Genomic DNA, 17567 nt, shown 5'->3' with positions numbered 1-17567 from the left:
TCCTTTGGTAGAAACAGCTGGCTGAGTGACACGATGTGGTTGCTTACAGTGTAAGGAACTGAGAAAAACTAGCTGAACTGGAGTTCTGAGATCAGACTCTGTGTTGTAAGTAACAGAAAATCCAAAGAAAACAATAAGGGGAGTTAATTAGCTCATGTAACTGGGATATTCAGTGACAGGCTTCAGGCATGGCTGCATCCAGGGGCTCAAGCAATGTCATCAAAAACTCAGATTCTCTGCATCTCTCTATTCCACCTTCTGAGAGCTTGCTTTGTCTTCAGGCTCCACACAGTGCCCTCCCCACCAGCCCACACCCTCACAACACAATAAGCTGTTCTTCCAGCTTAAGCCAATCAGGAGCCACCTGGAGCTGCTGGGGGTAGGATCAATCCTACCCAAACCACAGGCGGAAAGGAAGAGGATCCTTTCCCAAGGAAACTGTGGTATTGTTAGGAAGGGGGGATGGATTCTGGGTGGCCAAAAATTACAGCAAATATCCACTACAGTCATCAGAAGAGGAAGCAGAAAGCCATAGAAACATCTGCATAGCACTTTACAGTTTGTAAATTTCCTTCCCTCCCAAGAAGTCAATACTGGAAGCAGAATGGCATTTATTATCCCTGCATTACAATGAGAAAATGGCCCTTGAGTAATTGGTCAGGACTCTGACTTGTAACCCTGAGCTGTCCCCACCCATTTCAGCCTCTTTGTGTAAAATTATAAACCAGGGCGGGCTGACCAGGGCTGGTGGGGGCCAATGTGACTGAAGCCCCTCCCTTTAAGGAGGGAGCACCCATTCTAGATGCGAGAGGTCCTGAGGAGGCTGCAATCATGTGAAAGCCCAAATGGAGCTGGTCTGAGGGCAGAGGGAGCAGCCTGACGTGAGGACCGGTCACGGGGCTGGGCACACACAATGGGAGTCCTGCAGTGCTCACACACACACACAGAGGCAGAGGGAGATCATGTGGCACACTGACGTGGGGCTCCCTGTTCCGGAGGTGGCCAAGGCATCAGGGGTCTGCCGTTTGTGATAGTGACAGTGATGGAGGTTGTCCCGGCATGTGACTGGGATGGGGGTAGCGAGCACACTGGATGTGGAGCCAGACAGGCCTGGCCTGCATCCCAGCTCTCCCACGTGGTTGCTGTGTGACCCTGCACCTCCCTCCCCCTTTCTGAGCCTCAGTTTTCTCTTCTGACCCAGAGCTGATAATTCCCATCTCACTGGGTTCTTGGAACCCAGCGCATAGTAGGTGCTTCATTAAGAGTTTCTCCCCTCCCCTCTTCGTAGTGTCCTGTTAACAGCTGTGTGATCCTGGCCAAGTTACTTAACTTCTCTGTACAATGGGAGCAAGATAGCGCCTACCACATGGTGCTGTGAGGATTAGACGAAATAATGCCTGTAAAGCACTTAGAACAGTGCCTGGCAAACTTGTTACCACTCCTAGTACTAGCTAACATTTATTTTGAGTGTTTAATACGGACCCAGCCCTGGGCCTTTATCTCATTATTTGCTGTGAAATTCTAGTGATATAGGCCCTCACTGTGATTATCCCCATTGGACCTCTGAGAAAACAGGCCCAGAGGGGAAGTGACATGCCCAAGGTCACAAAGCCAGTCAGCAATGGCAGCTCTGCTCAGCTGTGCACCCTTGCATGGGACCCTCACCTCCGTGGGCCCATGTTTCCTGTCCAGGGGTCGGGGCGCATCCCTGCCCTGGGCCTCCCGGGGTCACCGTCAATATCAAGTGTAGTAGTGCCAGGAGCCTCCACCGGCTGGAAGGTTCTCTGGGAAGGGGAGGAGCACTGTTATCATGGGCCCAAGGCAGCGACCCCTGTCTCTGGGAACATCCGTGTACTCCCTGTTCTGACACAAGCTGGGCATTCGAGAAACGCAACACATGCCACCCAGGGATACTGCTTGTGTTGGCTGCGGCCCAGAAGGCTACGAGTGCACGGCCTATTTCCCTGAAGTCCAGAGCTGCCTCAGCCTCCTCCTACAGGGCCTGTGTGGGGCCATCTGTGGAACAGACGTTTCCTCTCCTAGGGGAAGGCTGCCAGGGCTCGTGGGGCACTGGGGGCGGGGACTGGGAAAAGCCATGGTAGTCCCGTGTCTCACGTGAGGACCAGCTGGAGTAGGTGCTCGTGGGGGAGGAGAGTTGTATCCAGGGTCACTATCCTGTCGAGGAGTGGAGCCCAGTCTCCAGCCAAGGTCCTCCCCTCCCCGCACTGCACGTCCCAGGTGGTCCCCACTGCAGGGCAGGCCACCTGCGGTGCAAATCAAGGACTTGGACTCAGTCTTAGATGTGACTCTCGGCCACTCTCTTACGTGTGGCCTCCGGCAAATCACCTCACCGCTCTTGCATAAAGGGGTGGGTAAGAGGAAGGCCTCCCTCAATGGCTATGATGCATATACAATAAAATTACATTTGGGAAGAGTGCAAAAGTGAGTATGAGTCAAATGGTAGCTTTGTGTAATCCTTTCATCTACAAATATGCGATGTACGCATTGCATGTAGAATAAATGTGGTTTGTTTCCACTCTTACCGGCTGCTTTAGTTTACACTTGGCCCTGGGAGACAAATGTCCACAAGTGAGTTTGCAATCTGGCTTGGTCACTTACTGGTTGTGCAACCTTAGGCAAGATACTTAACTCTCCATTTTGTCACCCGTAAAATGGAGATAATAATAGTGCGTGTCTAATTGGTTGTTGTGGATATTGAATGAGTTAATATAGGTAAAGTGTTTAGAACAATGCCTGGCACCTAGCAAGCGCTATGAAAAGGTATGCTGTTATTAATTAATGAATACAAATGACAGTGTGTAAAATAAGGGTATTTCTAGAATAGTCTCAGTTTGAAATATTCTTTTCAGTTGCTAGAAATCATGGTTGTCTGGAATTCCAAGACATTGTCATCCATGCTGTGCCTCACAGACTGCCTTGGGCCTCTGGTAATAGCCCCTCAAATCTTAGCTGTTTAGTGAAGAGACCCCTCCCTGCTGTTGATTGCTGTGTGACCCTGGGAAGGTTGTGTACCCTCTCTGTGCCTTCCTTTTCTTGTTGTTCATTGTGAGAGCAAGGATGGGATGGCTTCGTCTCCTGGTACCAGAGGGGCTCCTGCTGAAGCACTGCTGAGTGAGGTGCCCGAGTGCAGGGGGTGGCAATCTCCTCGGGGACACATAACATGTGCTCCACCCCCACTCCACTCAGCTTGCAGGCTTGTCCCAGAGCAAGGTGGTCTGGGACAGAACATGTCCTGTCCATGGGATGGTGGGAGACTGTATGCCCATCCCTGACCCTCCGCTGCCTGTGCGCTCCAGCCACCCCAGGCACAGGCATGCTGTCTCCGGGCCCTGCCACCTCCCTCCCCCACCTCCCTGCTGCCAGCTCTCCTCCCACCAGCTGAACCTTGACTGGCTTCAGTCCTCTGCCCACAGAGCCAGTTTGTGGCATCAGGACTGTCCAGGCGTCCCAGGGAGCCCCAGAGAAATCTTTGGCTCCCAGAGACCCTTGGGGCTTCTGATTCCAGCTCTGCTGTGTGGTCTTGGGCAAGGGGCCAACCGTTTGAGCTTCAGAGTCCTTCCCTGCAAAATGGGCTGGCGAGGAGGCATGTAAGTGAGGCAGGGCATGCCAAGCACCTGCTCCGGACCAGAGGCTGAGCTGAGGGAGCAAAGCCCTCTGAGGTCGGTCCTGGCTGCCTCCCTGCCCTCTATCACCAGCTGCCTCTAAATACTCTAAACACTGCATTTCTGCCTCCTTGCTTTTGCACATTCGGGATCCTTCCAGCCCAGCTCCCTACCCCCACCCCCACCCCCGCCCCCGCCCCCAGGGAGCCTTCTGGGCTGGCCCTGGTTGTTCTCTCTCTCTTTCTCCTTCAAGAGGAAAAGAAAGCGCCAGGCTGCCTGATGGGATGTTTGTGTTTATGTGTGTGAGAGAGTGAGTCCTGGTCCTCTCAGGAAACATGGTGCCCCTTGTCTATAGGAACTGGGACCTCCACCCCTCAATTAACAGCCCCCGCCAAGTGCAGGTGCACAGGAGCCAGGTAAGCTTTTTGGTTTTCAGAGCCTTGGAGTTAGAAAGACTTTGTGGAGCCCTCCAGGCAGGCAGCCTGCGGTGAGGCCAGGGGTGAAGGGCTGCTGGCCGAGTGGGCAGAGACGGGTCTGTTGGTTCTCAGCTCCAGCCCCTCACCTGCCCACTTGCCCCTCAGTCCATCCTCCCTGCCCTGTGATCATGGCTGCTGGGTGACATACATTGCCCACTTACCATGTCCCAGGCTCTGTGTTAAGCCTTTCTGGGTAATAACTCATATAATACTTATAACGACCCTAGAGCTTCCATTCTTCTCCCACTTTGCAGATGAGAAGCCTGAGGCACAGGGGGGTGGGGTCCCTGGCAGAGGCAGGATCTGAACCTGGAGTCCTGGCTCCAGAGCTCACTCTTCCTGCTGCTGAGCTGCCTCACCATTGACCCGCCACGCTTCCACCCACCTCCGGGCATTCCTGCCCGGCCAGGCTGGCCGTGCACTGGGCTCTGCCGGCCGCGCCCCTGCCGCCATCCGCCATCTGCAGAGTGAGACCCCTGCCCTCTAGGAGCTCATGCCGTGGTGAGGAGGTGACCACCCACGATTCTCTAAGACTGATAAATGCCACCAAGGTCTTTAGCACCCGGGTTCTGGGAGCTTGGGGAGAAGCCATGTAACTACTATCATCTGGGCTGTGGCGGGAGTTGGGGGCAGCCTATCAGAGCTGAGGTCGAGGGGGAAGGGTGATGGAAGGACTTTATCGGGTGGACAGCAGGGAACATTCCAGACCAGTTCCAGACAAGGGAACGCAGTGTGCAGAGGTGCTGAGGCTGGAGGTGCTCAGGGGACAGCTGGCATCTCCTCAGAGCCCTAAAGATGCAACGGCTTGGCAGCAGGCAGGGCTGACAGCAAGCCTCCCTGGGCACTCCCCCATCTGCTGAGATGGGGTGCTGTCAGTGGCTAGAGGTCTGAGCCTTGCTCCATCCCAGCACCTGGCCCACCACCCTCTGGAGAAGTCCCTCCTTGGGTCTGACCTGCAGCCCACTCTGACCATCACAGATTCTTTCCGGAGCCCTTTACCCAGAGGCTGCTTTATGGCAGCCATAAATAGCTTCTGTCAGTGAATGAATAAAGTCCTGGCCAGCAAGGCTTGCCAGAGACACTGGGCTTGGCTGAGAGAGTGATTCCATTCCCCCTCTCTCTGACCCTGCAGCTGAAATGTTCCTGGACTAATCTTTAACCGCACTCTCTCCCTGAGCAGCTGCTGCAGCCCAATTGGGTGCTGCAGGACCCCCTCCCATCCCCATCCCATTCCCCCCACCCACCGGAAGCACAGGAAGCATTCAGCTTTTCTCTTCAGTCAAAGCTCCTTAAAAGAGCCCAGAGGGCCCAGCTAACAGCCCAGAAGGCACTGGCTCCGGGCTGATTCTGATTGTTCCCTGTGTGTGTCTATGGAGAGTAGCAGCTGGGAGACCCCGGGTAAGTCTTTCATCTTCTTTAGGCCTCAGTCTTCCCATCTGGGCAATGGGCCAATCTCTACGGCAATGTTTCCCAAACTAATCTGTTCATAGAATAACTTGCCAGGCCCTGCCCTAGGAGATCCTGACTGAATAGGTCTGGGATGGAGGAACTAGGAATGAATGGAGGGAGCAGTTGCTTGTCTTTTTCATCTTTTTTAAAATTTGAATACAATCACCGTGATAGCTTTTATTTCCCAACACTCCCTTAATTCAGATCTCATCAGATCCTTATTACACCTAACGATACAGGCAGGGTGGGAGTTACTAGCCCCTGGATTGATTGTTACATATATACACACTTCTGGCTGCCTCCTAGATCATTGTAAGAATATGTCCATCACCCCAGAAATTTCCGTCATACACTTCCTACTCTTTACATCTCCCTGGGTACCATTTGGGATTGGGGCCTTTTTTCACAATCACCCTAAGTGATTTTTGTGGTCTGTTGCATTTGGGAAAATCTAGTCAAAGGACCTTTCCCAGCCCAGACATTCTTGGACTGTGACCTCTAGACCAGGACTCCCCAAGGACAAATAACTGTCCCCCTGGGCCCACCAGTTACAGCTAGTGAGCACAGGTGAGGCTCCTTGGGTCTCACATCAATTTATTAGGCTGGTAAGTGGGGGATCCTTTCAGGGTGTCTCAGGCCTGAGAGCTGAGTGAGGTGGGGAGGGTCTCTGGGTGAGCTGTGGTGGAGACAGCCTGAAGCAGGGGTGGCCCCGGGTAGGTCCCGTGTGGAGTCCTGAGCAGGGCTTGGCTCAGGACCTGCCATCTGCGTGACCCTGGGTCATCCTTGCCACCACCCCCTGGGTCTTTATTTCTTCACCTGGAAAGGGGGACAACTGTATCTAGCTCTCAGTGTTGGTGATAAGTATTCAGGTGAGATGGGGTATGTCATACTCTGCGCCTGGCCTGACTTAGGGCTCTCCTGAATGGGAGATGAATGTTAGACTGATAAAGCAGCAGGCTTCAGAGATGCAGGGAGTGACCCAACATCACACAGCTGGGAAGTGATGGAGGTAGGACTTGGACCAGATTTGCTGGCTGTGTGTCAGCTGACTTCCCTGATAACCCTCTGTCTCCCCATCTGTTGATGAGGCTGTTGACCCCACCTTGCCTGTATCACTAGGATGTGGTGAGGATCTGATGCAATTTGAGGATCTGATGCAAAGTGAGAAAGAAAAAGGTTTAATGGAGTAATGTGACTGGTTTCCTGTTTTCATGGTGAGCTTGGTGGCATTTCTGGGGCCAGGAATAGGGTCCCTTCCTTGGCACCGAGAGGATAAAACATCTCCCTCCAACCTTGGGTGCTTTGTACCATGGGATCTGAGGTGTCCCAGGAGGCAGGAAGTGTAACTGGAAAAGGCCTGGTCACATAGGCACGCAGCTGGGTTGGCTTCCGGATTGTGTGTGTGTCCAGTGGCTTCACCTCTCTGAGCCTCAGCTTCTGAATCTGTAAGAAGTGAACCATAATCACCATCCTGACTTCATGTGATGTTGTTGGAACCCATGAGAGAATGGAAAAGGGGGAGGGGACACTTTGGAAGCAGAAAGGGCCCCTCCAGGCAGGAGCTTTGTGTGCTGACCCTCTGGTGATGGCTGGCTTTGGGCCAACACCTGGCTGAGACTTGACTGAGGCCTCCTTGCTGCCCTGCGGGGCTGGTGCTGTCCCAGTTCTGACATAGGGCAGGGGCTGGGGTTCCAGCTGTGGAAGCTGGCAGATCTAGGTTCAAATTCCAACTCCATCATTGCACCTCTGAGCTTCGGTGTCCTTCATCTGTGAGTGGGGATGCTAGTACCTAGCTCCTACGGGGCCTGGCACACAGTTGGTGGCTCAGTAAGAACAGTGTGTCTTGACTGAAGAATTGTGCTGTACACCAGAAATTGACACGACATTGTAAGCTGACTTTAACTCGATAAAAAACTATATTAAAAATAAAAAAAACTTTAATGAACAGTGCCTCTTATTCTAGGTATGGGTTCACCCCTCTGGCTGGTTCATCGCAGACTCAAGCTCCTGGGCTTGTAAATGGGATGGAGTGGCCACTGCTGCAGGGGGAAATACAATCTTGGCCCCAGCTAGGGCTTCCTTTCCTTCTGTGCTTTTATCCCACAAGGTGCCGAGCACAATGACTGGCACACAGTAGGTGCTTTTTCCTACCGTGGCCCGTCAGGACTCTCCAAGAGGACAGAGACGGGGTCTGTCCTGATCCCCACTGAGTCCTTAGCACCTAGAAGAGAGCCAAGTATCCAGCAGGTACTCAGTAAATGTTTGGGGATGTAGAATGAATGAATAAAGATGAATGAACAAGCCTCAGGTTGAGAAAGACTGGGCTGGGGGAGGGGAGCTTCGTGGGTTGTCCCTCCTCCCCTTTCATCCCTCCTGGGCTAATCCCCAAAGATTAACCCTGGGGACAAAACCAGGTCACGGCCACTGACCCTGCTTTGGCGCAAGCATCCAAGGCTAGTGTGACTGTGTACAGGGCGCCGTGGCTGCTCCGTGGGGCCCTGTTCACTCAGGATGGCTCTCCTGTCCCCCACCCTGGATGTGGTCCTCACAACGGTCCTCAGCCTCCTCCTCTTGGCGCTGACCTTCAGCCTGGTCTGCTTCTTCACCTGCCGCCTGGCCAGGCCACTCAGGTAGAACTCACCCTGGCCCAACTCCCTCCCCTGCCAGGTCTCCTGCCCTAAATTTTATCTGGCTTCTGTTTGCTCCTGTGGGATAGAGAGAGGATGGGCACTAGTCTCTCTCCCTCTCCTTGGTGGGGAAACCGAGGCCCAGGGAGGTTGAGTCAGCCTGGGGTTCAGTTGCACTTGGCCGTAGATGAGCTGAGATCCTTTGCTCAATTTCCTAGACTGTAGAACAGAAGCTAACAATACTTGTGAGGATTAAGTGAGATCACAGATGTAAACAGTTGTTAGCACAGGGCTGGGTACAATGTGAGTCTCCAAGAAGTGGTAGTGCTTTTTATCAGTCCTATTATTCTGTCGTTTGTCCTGGACCTTTTGAGACCCAGTCCAGAACTGGCTTTCTGCCCACTCCAAGGGGCTCCGGTGCCCTCTGTCCCAGGATGCTGAGTCAGTCTTCAGTGCCAAGGCCCAGCCTCTGCTCCCTCCCCTGACCCGCCAAGTCACTGCTCCTCCTCCAGGGCCAGAGCCCAGCCAGGGCTTCTGCACACTTGTCATGAATAATCAGGGCACGTAGTTGGGAGCCTGGCAGAGACGGTTGGGCTGGGAGGTGGGGAGCGATGGGGCTGGCACACACCCGGAGGCACCATTCTGAACTGGTAGGGCATTGGCAGAGGGTGGTGGGCAGCCGGGGCCTGCAGAGCCCCAGACTGGGCCCCATGGAGCCCATCACCCAGGGCTGCCAGAGAGCAGACTTGGAGCCTCTGAGTGGGGGTAAGGGCCGAGAGGGGGAGCCAGCAGGGGAGACTCTGGCTTCTGAAGGGTTTCCTAGGTTTCCTCCTTTCCAGGAGGAGGCAATGGGAGAAGGTACCTGTTTGTCTCCAGAACAGGCCTTTCTCAATGCCGCATCCCTGGGGCCAAAATTCAGAGCATTCCAGCCTGAATCATGGGGCTTTTCATTAAGTTAACATTTACTGAGCTGCTTCTATGTGCATGGGGTTGGGGATTACGAGATGGGGAAGATGATCTTTAGTCTCACAAAGCGTCAGGCTAACAAAGAGAGGCAAACAAGTAAGAATAATCATGCAGGGCTGGATAAGCTCTTTAGATCTCCCGGGGCTCCCCTTCACTTTTATTTTTCCTTATTTATGTATTTGTTTTGGACCCGAGGTTCAGAGAGAGTTGAGTAAGTTGAGTAAGTTGTATTTCTCACTGCAGGGGGTAATATCATGAGGTCAGTTATCTTATTTATTAATTTTCTCCTTCATCCCTGCTCCCCAGTACCAATCCCACCAACTCCCCAAAGGCCCCCACGCTGAATTTATCAGTGTCCTTGCAAGTTATGCCGTGTTGTGTATAGGAGTGTGGTTTACATTGACATACAGGGTACAGCAATCTTGTGTTTTTAAGCTCCATCCATGCTACTGTTTTAACTTCTAGTTTTAATACCACTACCACATAGATACTGCCTCCATCACTCTTTACAACTTCCTTCCCTAGGCTATGGACCTAGAGGTTGCCCCCAGAGCTTTATAATCATCATAAACTGGCGTTAAAGGGAATATGCCAAAAATTTCTCCAATAAATATGATGGTTCTGTAGGGTTTTTCTTATATAAACTTTTTATCAAGTTAAAGAAATTCTTTTCAATTCCTGGTTTTCTGAGGTCTTTTCTCATAGTTGTCTATTCCTCATTCCCTCTTCTTAGATGATCTTGTCAAGTTTCTTTAAGGCTTTAAATGTCACCTACATACCCATGGTCCCCAAGTGTATACCTCTAGTCAAGACCTCTTTCCCAGATGCCAGATGCCTATATCCAACTGTCCATTTGATGTCGCTACTTCTACAGAACACCTCAAACTCAGTAAGTCCAAAACTACGTTCCTGATTTTCCCCCACCAAATCTAATCTATCTCATACCTCAAAACACCCCAAATGCTGAAAGGCTGACTTCTTCTCTTCGAAGATCAGGAACAAGGCAAGGTTGTTCACTCTTCCCTCTCCTATTCAACATGGTGCCAGAAGACCTAGCCAGTGCAATAAGGCAAGAAAAAGAAATAAAAAGCATACAGATTGGATAGGAAGAACTAAAATTGTCCCTATTTGTGAATGACATGTTTGGCTACATCAAAGATGGTGAAGAATCCACAAACATACACACAAAACTAGAACCAGTGAGTTTAACAAGGTCACAGAAGGGCAAAACATAAAAATCAATTCTATTTCTATATACTAGCAATGAACAGTTTAAAACAATGCTATTATAATAGCTCCCCGCCAAAGTGAAATACAACAGTATAAACCTAACAAAACACGTATAGGATTATATGCTGAAGACTGCAAGAACTAAATGCACAGAGACATACTGTGTTCATGATTGGAAGCCTGAACATTGCAGAGATGCAAACCTTCCCCATATTGATCTACAAATTTAATACAACATCAACTGAAACCATAGTGATGGAGAAGAGAGCAGGGGTTGCCAGGTATAGGCATGGGGGAGCTTCTGTGAAAACAGAGACCACACAAGAGTTTTGGGGGTGGTAGAACTCTTCTGTATCCTAATTGTGGTAGAGGTTACATGAATCTATACATGGGTTAAATTTTAAAATCTTCATCCTACAGTTGGTGAACGTGAAGCCCCACCTTTGGAAGGGTCACCATGGTAACCTTGTTGCTAATTCTGGAATCAGCAGCTCTGTGGTTAGAGTTCTGCTCTGCTACCTGCTTCTCTGTAGCCTTGGACAAGTCATTTTTCCTTTCAGAGCCTTGTTTTTCTCATCTACAAAGGAGCTCATACATCCCTCTCTGTCTACTGCACAAGTTATTATGGTGAAAGCCTTTATAAAAGGTGAACATTTCTTCTATGTCCTTTATGGATTGTTTATATAAGCTCTCAGAGGATAGTGTTTTTATTTTATCAAAGTGTAACATACATACAGCAAAATGTCTATGTCCTAAATTGACAGTTTGTTGGACTTTCAGACTGAACTCACCCATGTAACTAGCCCCAGGGCAGTCAACAGAATTTATCAGCACCTTGTACCTTCCCTGTGCCCCAACCCCTACCCCGAGTGCAGCCTTTATCCTGTCTTCTAGCACCCTTGGTTGGTTTTTATACTTTATTAAAAATTTTTTTAATCAAAGTGTAGTTGACATACAATATTATATGTTACAGGTGTACAGTAGAGTGATTCACAATTTAAAAGTTATACTCCGTTTATAGTGATTATAAAGTTTTGGCTATATTCCCTGAGCTGTACAATATTTTATACATAATATACATATTTTATTTTATACATAATAGTTTATTTTATACATAGTAGTTTGTACCTCTTAACCCCCTGCCTTTATTCTGCCCCTCCCCACTGGGCTTTTATACTTTATATCATTGGACTCACACTGTATGTGCTCTTGGGTTGGCTTCCTTACTCAGCCTTAGCTTTGCAGGATTCATCCATGTTGGTGTATGGAGTTGTCAATCTTTCATTCTCATTGTTATGTAGATTTCTGTCTTGTGAACCCACACAATGTATGTATTCATCCTGCTGAAGATGGTCACAGTTTTGAGGCATTATGAACATTCTTATACGTGTCTTTTGGTGCACACACGTGCATACTTCTGCTGGCGCTGAATGGGTCAGAGGGTGTATGGATGGTGTCAGCTTGGTGGATGCTGCCAGTTTTCCAAAGTGGTTGTACCAGTCTCCACTCCACCAGCAGTGAACAGATACTCTGGTAGTCCCAATTCCTTGCCAACACTTGGACTTTTCTGCACCGACAGAGGGAATATTTTTGGGTGATTGATCCCTACCTCCTCCACTTAGAGCACAGGCTTTCAGTAAATATTTGCTGTGCTGAGCACTAGAGTACAAACAAACAAGGCAAAGTCCCTGCTGTTAGAAGCACCCAGTGTGGTGGATGAGATGGGCCAGGAAGGAATTACATTCAAAACAGAGAAGTCCATGCAATGATTGTATTGATACTGTATATCAATTTAATAACATTCTTTTCCTGATGTTAAAATTTACTTTAGAAACGTTTGGAAACTAAAATAGACTTAAAAATTGGAAGTCATCTGAAATCCCAACAGTCAGAGTTAAGTGCTGGTAGATATTAGATGAAGGTTATTTCCTTTCAATTTCTGTGCTCCCCTCCCCACCCCCTACCCCAGATTTTTAAGGAACCAGGTGGACAAGGAAGGGAGTAGAAAAGCACAGGGGTGTCCAATTGGTTGGCATATTTGGTGCGTTCTGGGTGCTTTGTGGGATGCAGGGCCCGTGAACCCGGTCTCTGGGCATGGGTGTGCCCCACGCAGGTTTTTAAGGTTGAATCAAGGTCGTTTTTTCGAGTGGTTTCTTATCTATCACGACCCTCTGCCTAATGGTAGAATGTTGCACATCACCGCTGTTTCATTTTTATCTTAGTTTTGGTGGAAATAATAACATTTCCCAGTGAAACGCTTGCCATTTAAAATTCCTCTTCTTCCGGTAACATTTATACACAACAAGGTTAGTACATTTTTCAGCTGCCATTAGGATTATCCCTTGTGATCCTAACAGGATGACCACAATTTAAAAACATTCTTAAGTCATTAATACAAGCTTATTTTAGACAATTTAGACCAAAAAAAAAAAATTAAAAGCAAGAGGAAAAAGCATTCATAGTCCTACTGCCCAGAGAAAACCATAGTTAACATTTTGGTATATTTCCTTCCAGTCTTTTTTTTTTTAATAGTATTTTTTTTAAATGTGCTTGGGGCGTGGGTAATTAAAGGCTGAAGACTGATGTCCGAGAACAGTGCTTCTCAAAGTGGAGTCCACAAACCCGCAGCTGCAGCAGCAGCGCCTGAGAGCTTGTTAGAAATGCAGTCTCTGGACGAGGGCTGGAGGGTGCTGAGATCTGTTTCAGCAAACCCTCTAGAAGCTTCTGATGCACCCTGCAGTTGGAGAAGCACTCCAAAGAAAGACAGCTCTGGTAGGTTCTGGGCTTCAGATGGATTAAAAGTGGGAATTCACTTGGGAAATGAGAAGGGACCACTTTGCAGCCTGGAACTCATTTATTCCTGCACAACTGTTCGTGTGATTAAGCTTCCCGAGGGAGGGACCACTTAGGTTTTGCATCCCAATACCTGGTCCTGTAACAGGTGCTCAAGAAATAATGAATGAATGAATGAATAAGTGAATGAACAAATGAACCCTGGAGCTGTGGCCCACGTGTCTTTTTTTTCCCCCCCTAGGATTGGAACATCAATTAACTGCTGACCACTGGCAACCCACACCCTCCCACCCACATCCATCGTACCTCTGGGCTCCAGAGAGAAGGCAGGTCTTGGAGTGCACCATGATTTCACCACTCTTAGTGCTGGCCATTGGCACCTGCCTTACCAACTCCTTAGTGCCAGGTAGGAGTGAGGACAAGGGCAGAGGGAGGGGAGACCTGGTGCAGGTGGGATAGGATGAGGGCAGTAACTGTGTCCAGGGTTATAGAACCATCCAAAGTATTTAAGAGCTGGAAACAAATGTTCAGAGCAGGAAATCCTAGCTCTGCTATTGCATGTGCTAGTGTTGGAAAGGTCACTTTTTTCCCCTTTATATTATCCTGTTCTTTAATTGGGGTTTCTATTCTCTCTTATCTCTAAGAATCTGAACTAGAACTTATTCTCCAAGTTCTTAGAATGTTAAGCCTCCTGCTGGTTTTGTTTGCTGACTCTCCCTCACGGTAGTACACTTCCTTATATTTGTAACTCTTGCTTGTAAACTCATCTTCAGCAGGAGTTTCATTTTGTTTTTGTTTTGTTCCCTATTGGAGACTCAGACGAGAGTGTTTCTATGGTGCAGGGTTGTGTTTGATTCTTCAACTAACTCTGTCAGAGTGTTTATGTTAACTTCTCAGTTTTCAGTTCTTACGCTATAAATTCAGACCTCACTACACTGTAAATTCAGGCTCAGATTTAGAGTTGAGTTCACAATTCCCATGACTGACTTTTTCCCACCCCTACCGGAGCTCCGAGGCAAACATACACCTGAAAACAGTTTCAGCCTCAACCTGTATCTGGTCTGACATCCCAAGGGGCTCCTGTTTACCTTTCTGGTTTTGAATTCCTGCCTTAATTTCTGCCTCCTAGGGATTTCTCTTTCCCCTTTTCTTCCTTTTTCAAGCTATATGCTGGGCTTTTTTTTTTTTTTTTTTTTTTTTTTTTTTGAGTAAAAGCAGATTTATTTAGAGAGATACATGCTTCATAGAGTGAAGGCTGTTTCAGAAGGCAAGAGAAAGGCCACGAGGTGTGGGGGTTGGGTGCTCAGTAGACACACACTCCATAGACAGAGTGTGGTCCATCTCTCTCAGAAGGGAGAACGGCCTACATGCTGATCTTTCAGTATCTGTTGTAGGAGGGGAGCCCTCCTTGGCTCAGTCCATTAAGTGGCTCGAAGTCCCCACTTGCCCTCCCCAGCCTAAATTTCTCCATCTGCCCAGTGGAGATAATTTCTCCTCCTTAGGGTTGTTGTGGGAATTATAGGGGACAGCCACAGTGTCAGGCAGAGAGTGGGTACTCTTAGGAGGAATATATTTCAATGGATAAGGAAATTGGGGTGCAGAGAAGGGACTGACCCTTCCGGGTCACACAGCAAGTCAGTAGCAAGCCTGGGAACTGAACCTGAGCTGTTGGGTTCCCAGGCCATTGCTCCCACGTTGGTTGCCTTTCCTCTTGTGTCCTTGGGGGCCCAAGGTCACTTGGGGACCGGGTCCCTGCTTTCTCAGCACTGAGAACCTACCTCGATGAAAGGTGAGCAGATGGATGAAGTGTGAAAAGATGAAAAAGTGACGAAATGAAAGGTTATCAAATACTCAGAGATTCAACTTTTTTTGTATCTGTTTCATTTTCCCATTCTGATGGGTGTGGAGTGGTGTTACATTGTGGATTTTTTTTTCCTTTTTTTAAAAAAAGATTAGATGTGACTTACAGTAAAGTGCAGGAATTTTAAATGTATAGTTTGATGAGTTTTTACCGATTTGTATACCCATGGTGGTGTAACCACCACCCAGATCTAGGAACGAACATTTTCAGTCATGGGATGCCAAAGGCTTCCCTGTGCCCCTCCCAACCCCTGCCATGTCGAAGGAAGTGACTGGGCTTACCCCTAGGCTTACCACTTCTTTCCAGGTCCTCAGCCGTGCTGCCTGTGGTGAGATCTGAAACTGCGGAGCTCGCAGACTCCTTCAGAAGAGAGAGCTGGCACTGGGGGCTGCCAGGGTGCAGACAGTGGGCTAAGGGATCGGGGTGTGTGGGGGCCTCTTGGGGGAGGAGTAGAGTGTGGATGCATCCCAGGCTGGAGGTGGAGAACACTTCCTTCCAGCTCCTTATCCATGCTGCTCGCCCGAGGCAGGAGCTCAGCCACCAAGATGTGTGGGTTTCCCGTTCTGCTACAGCTCCAATCTCAGGACCCTCCGTTTCCTCATTCTGTAATGTGGAGGAAATAACCCTGTAAAGCTGGGGAGGTGAAGGAGCTCCCGCTGTGTGCGAACACGTGCCTGGATACCACACGTGTGTAAGAAGGAGAGCCGTGCTCCTCACCTGCACAACGTGGGCCTGAGCCGGGCCAAGGGATGAGGCCTGTGTCTTCAGCTCACGAACGTGCAACATGGCCTCGGACAAGACCCTCCCACCTCTCCTGGCCTCGGCCTTCCCATCCATGCAGCGGGGGCCATGGAAAGAGAGAATCCCCAAGAAGCTCCCATCTCTAAGCTTCTGTGCTCCAATGGGGAGGTTTGATGGGGCCCAAGTACAGAGAAGAGCCCAGCAGATGGTGGGAGGGACCCTGACCCCTGTGGACAGGGATCCTGGGCTTCTGTTTGGAAGGAAAAGGGATTCCAGATCTGGGCTGGAATTGCTGGGGGTGCAGGGTGTTGATCCCCTCCTGGGGTCAGATGTGTCTCTGGCTTTATCTAATCCGGTCCTCGTGAGGACCTTGAGAAGAAGAGATAGACAACCGCATCTGATGGGGAGGAAACTGAGGCTCAGGGAGGTGGCTTGTGCACACAGCTGGGACTTGGCCCAGCTGCGGTTCTGATCGAGGTCTTTCGGGCACTACAGTGTTCTTTCTGCTGGACGATTGACTGCTGGCTGGGCCCAGGGAGGAGAGAGAGAGAAAGGGGGCATTCCTGGTTCCAGTTTTTCTCAAGATTAGGGACACAGGACGTCTTCTTTGCTGATCTATCCCAGCAGGAGTGAGATTGTAGGTGGCCCCTTTAAATTTGATATGTTAAACAAAAGGCAAGTCTTGCTTTCCAGCCCTGCTAGAGGGCTGGGGCTGAGTCAGGTTGCTGCTGAGCCTACTTTAATGAATAAGCCAAGCAGTTTATAATTGATTGCTGGATACATCTGGGGACTCCTGCAGTTGGAAGTAGTTTGTTCTCTTGAATAGGTTAAACATTACCCTTCTAATTGTGCTAGCACAATTCATTTGCTGCCTTAGCACAGTGTCTCTCTGCTGGGTGGAAGGAAAGAGCGTGGGCTTTGGAGTGAAGCCCAGCTCTGCCAGTGTCTGCCAGAGTCTGCCAGAGCTGTGTGGCCTTGGGCGAGTTGCTTGGTGTCTCTGAGCCTTGTGTCTCCGGTCTTAGACGTGGGGAGAAGATGCAGGGTCCACAGGCTTTTTTGGAGGATTGGACTGGCCTATGCTTGCAGCCCTGCTCTCAGGAATAAGAAGCTGGGATGTCTTCAATGGCTGGGGATGGGAAGCTGCCCCCACCTGCTCCCAAATAACTCTACCTCTCTGTTTGTACAGAGAAAGAGAAAGACCCCAAGTACTGGAGAGACCAAGCTCAGCAGACCCTGAAAAATGCCCTGAAGCTTCAGAATCTTAACACCAATGTGGCTAAAAATGTCATCATGTTCCTGGGAGATGGTGAGGCCTGGGGGCCCAAGGGAGGGGCTGGATGGGGGCCCAGGGAGCCGGGTGGAGGTGAATGGGGCTGTACTGAAGAGGCTGCGGCCCTGGGCGGGCGTGTTAAAGAGGCTGGGGGGCCAGGCTGTGGACCCTGATGGTCTGGGGAGGGAAGGAGGAGAGGGGCCACCTAGTGATGCTCCGGTGCCCACTGCCCAGCCTGCCTTGGCACCAAACTAGGGAGCTTTGGGTACCTGAGAGGGCTGATTGGATAGCCAAGGAGCCCAAGAGACTGAGGCCCCTCACCCCTGCCGCAGGGATGGGCGTCTCCACAGTGACAGCCGCCCGCATCCTCAAGGGTCAGCTCCACCACAGCCCTGGCGAGGAGACTAGGCTGGAGATGGACAAGTTTCCCTATGTGGCCCTCTCCAAGGTGAGCTCCAGCCCCACGCCTCCCTCCTCTCAGCTCGGCAGCACGTGGACGAAACGGCAGGGGGCTGGCATCCACTGGATCCT

The 17567-nt window shown here is 50.0% G+C and overlaps 1 protein-coding gene across 5 annotated transcripts in view; it reads left to right on the top strand.

Moving 5' to 3' along the window:
* Positions 1-17567, top strand: part of ALPL (alkaline phosphatase, biomineralization associated) — a 54454-nt gene that overhangs the window by 22711 nt on the left and 14176 nt on the right. For 2 of the 5 annotated variants that reach the window (XM_031464280.2, XM_031464281.2), the window contains 3 exons: positions 13406-13570; positions 16953-17072; positions 17369-17484. In XM_031464280.2, coding sequence (XP_031320140.2) covers positions 13510-13570; positions 16953-17072; positions 17369-17484 — 297 coding nt within the window. In that variant the 5' untranslated portion in view covers positions 13406-13509. Of the gene's footprint in view, positions 1-4023; positions 4040-5404; positions 5498-7982; positions 8179-13405; positions 13571-16952; positions 17073-17368; positions 17485-17567 lie in introns of those variants that run through there. The other 3 variants (XM_010979817.3, XM_010979815.3, XM_010979816.3) reach the window with 3 other exon arrangements.

Source organism: Camelus dromedarius, chromosome 14 (genome assembly GCF_036321535.1).
Source record: "Camelus dromedarius isolate mCamDro1 chromosome 14, mCamDro1.pat, whole genome shotgun sequence".
NCBI classification, from domain to species: domain Eukaryota; kingdom Metazoa; phylum Chordata; class Mammalia; order Artiodactyla; family Camelidae; genus Camelus; species Camelus dromedarius.
Note: the sequence above shows the minus strand (reverse complement) of the source record. Positions and strands in the feature narration are given on the sequence as shown.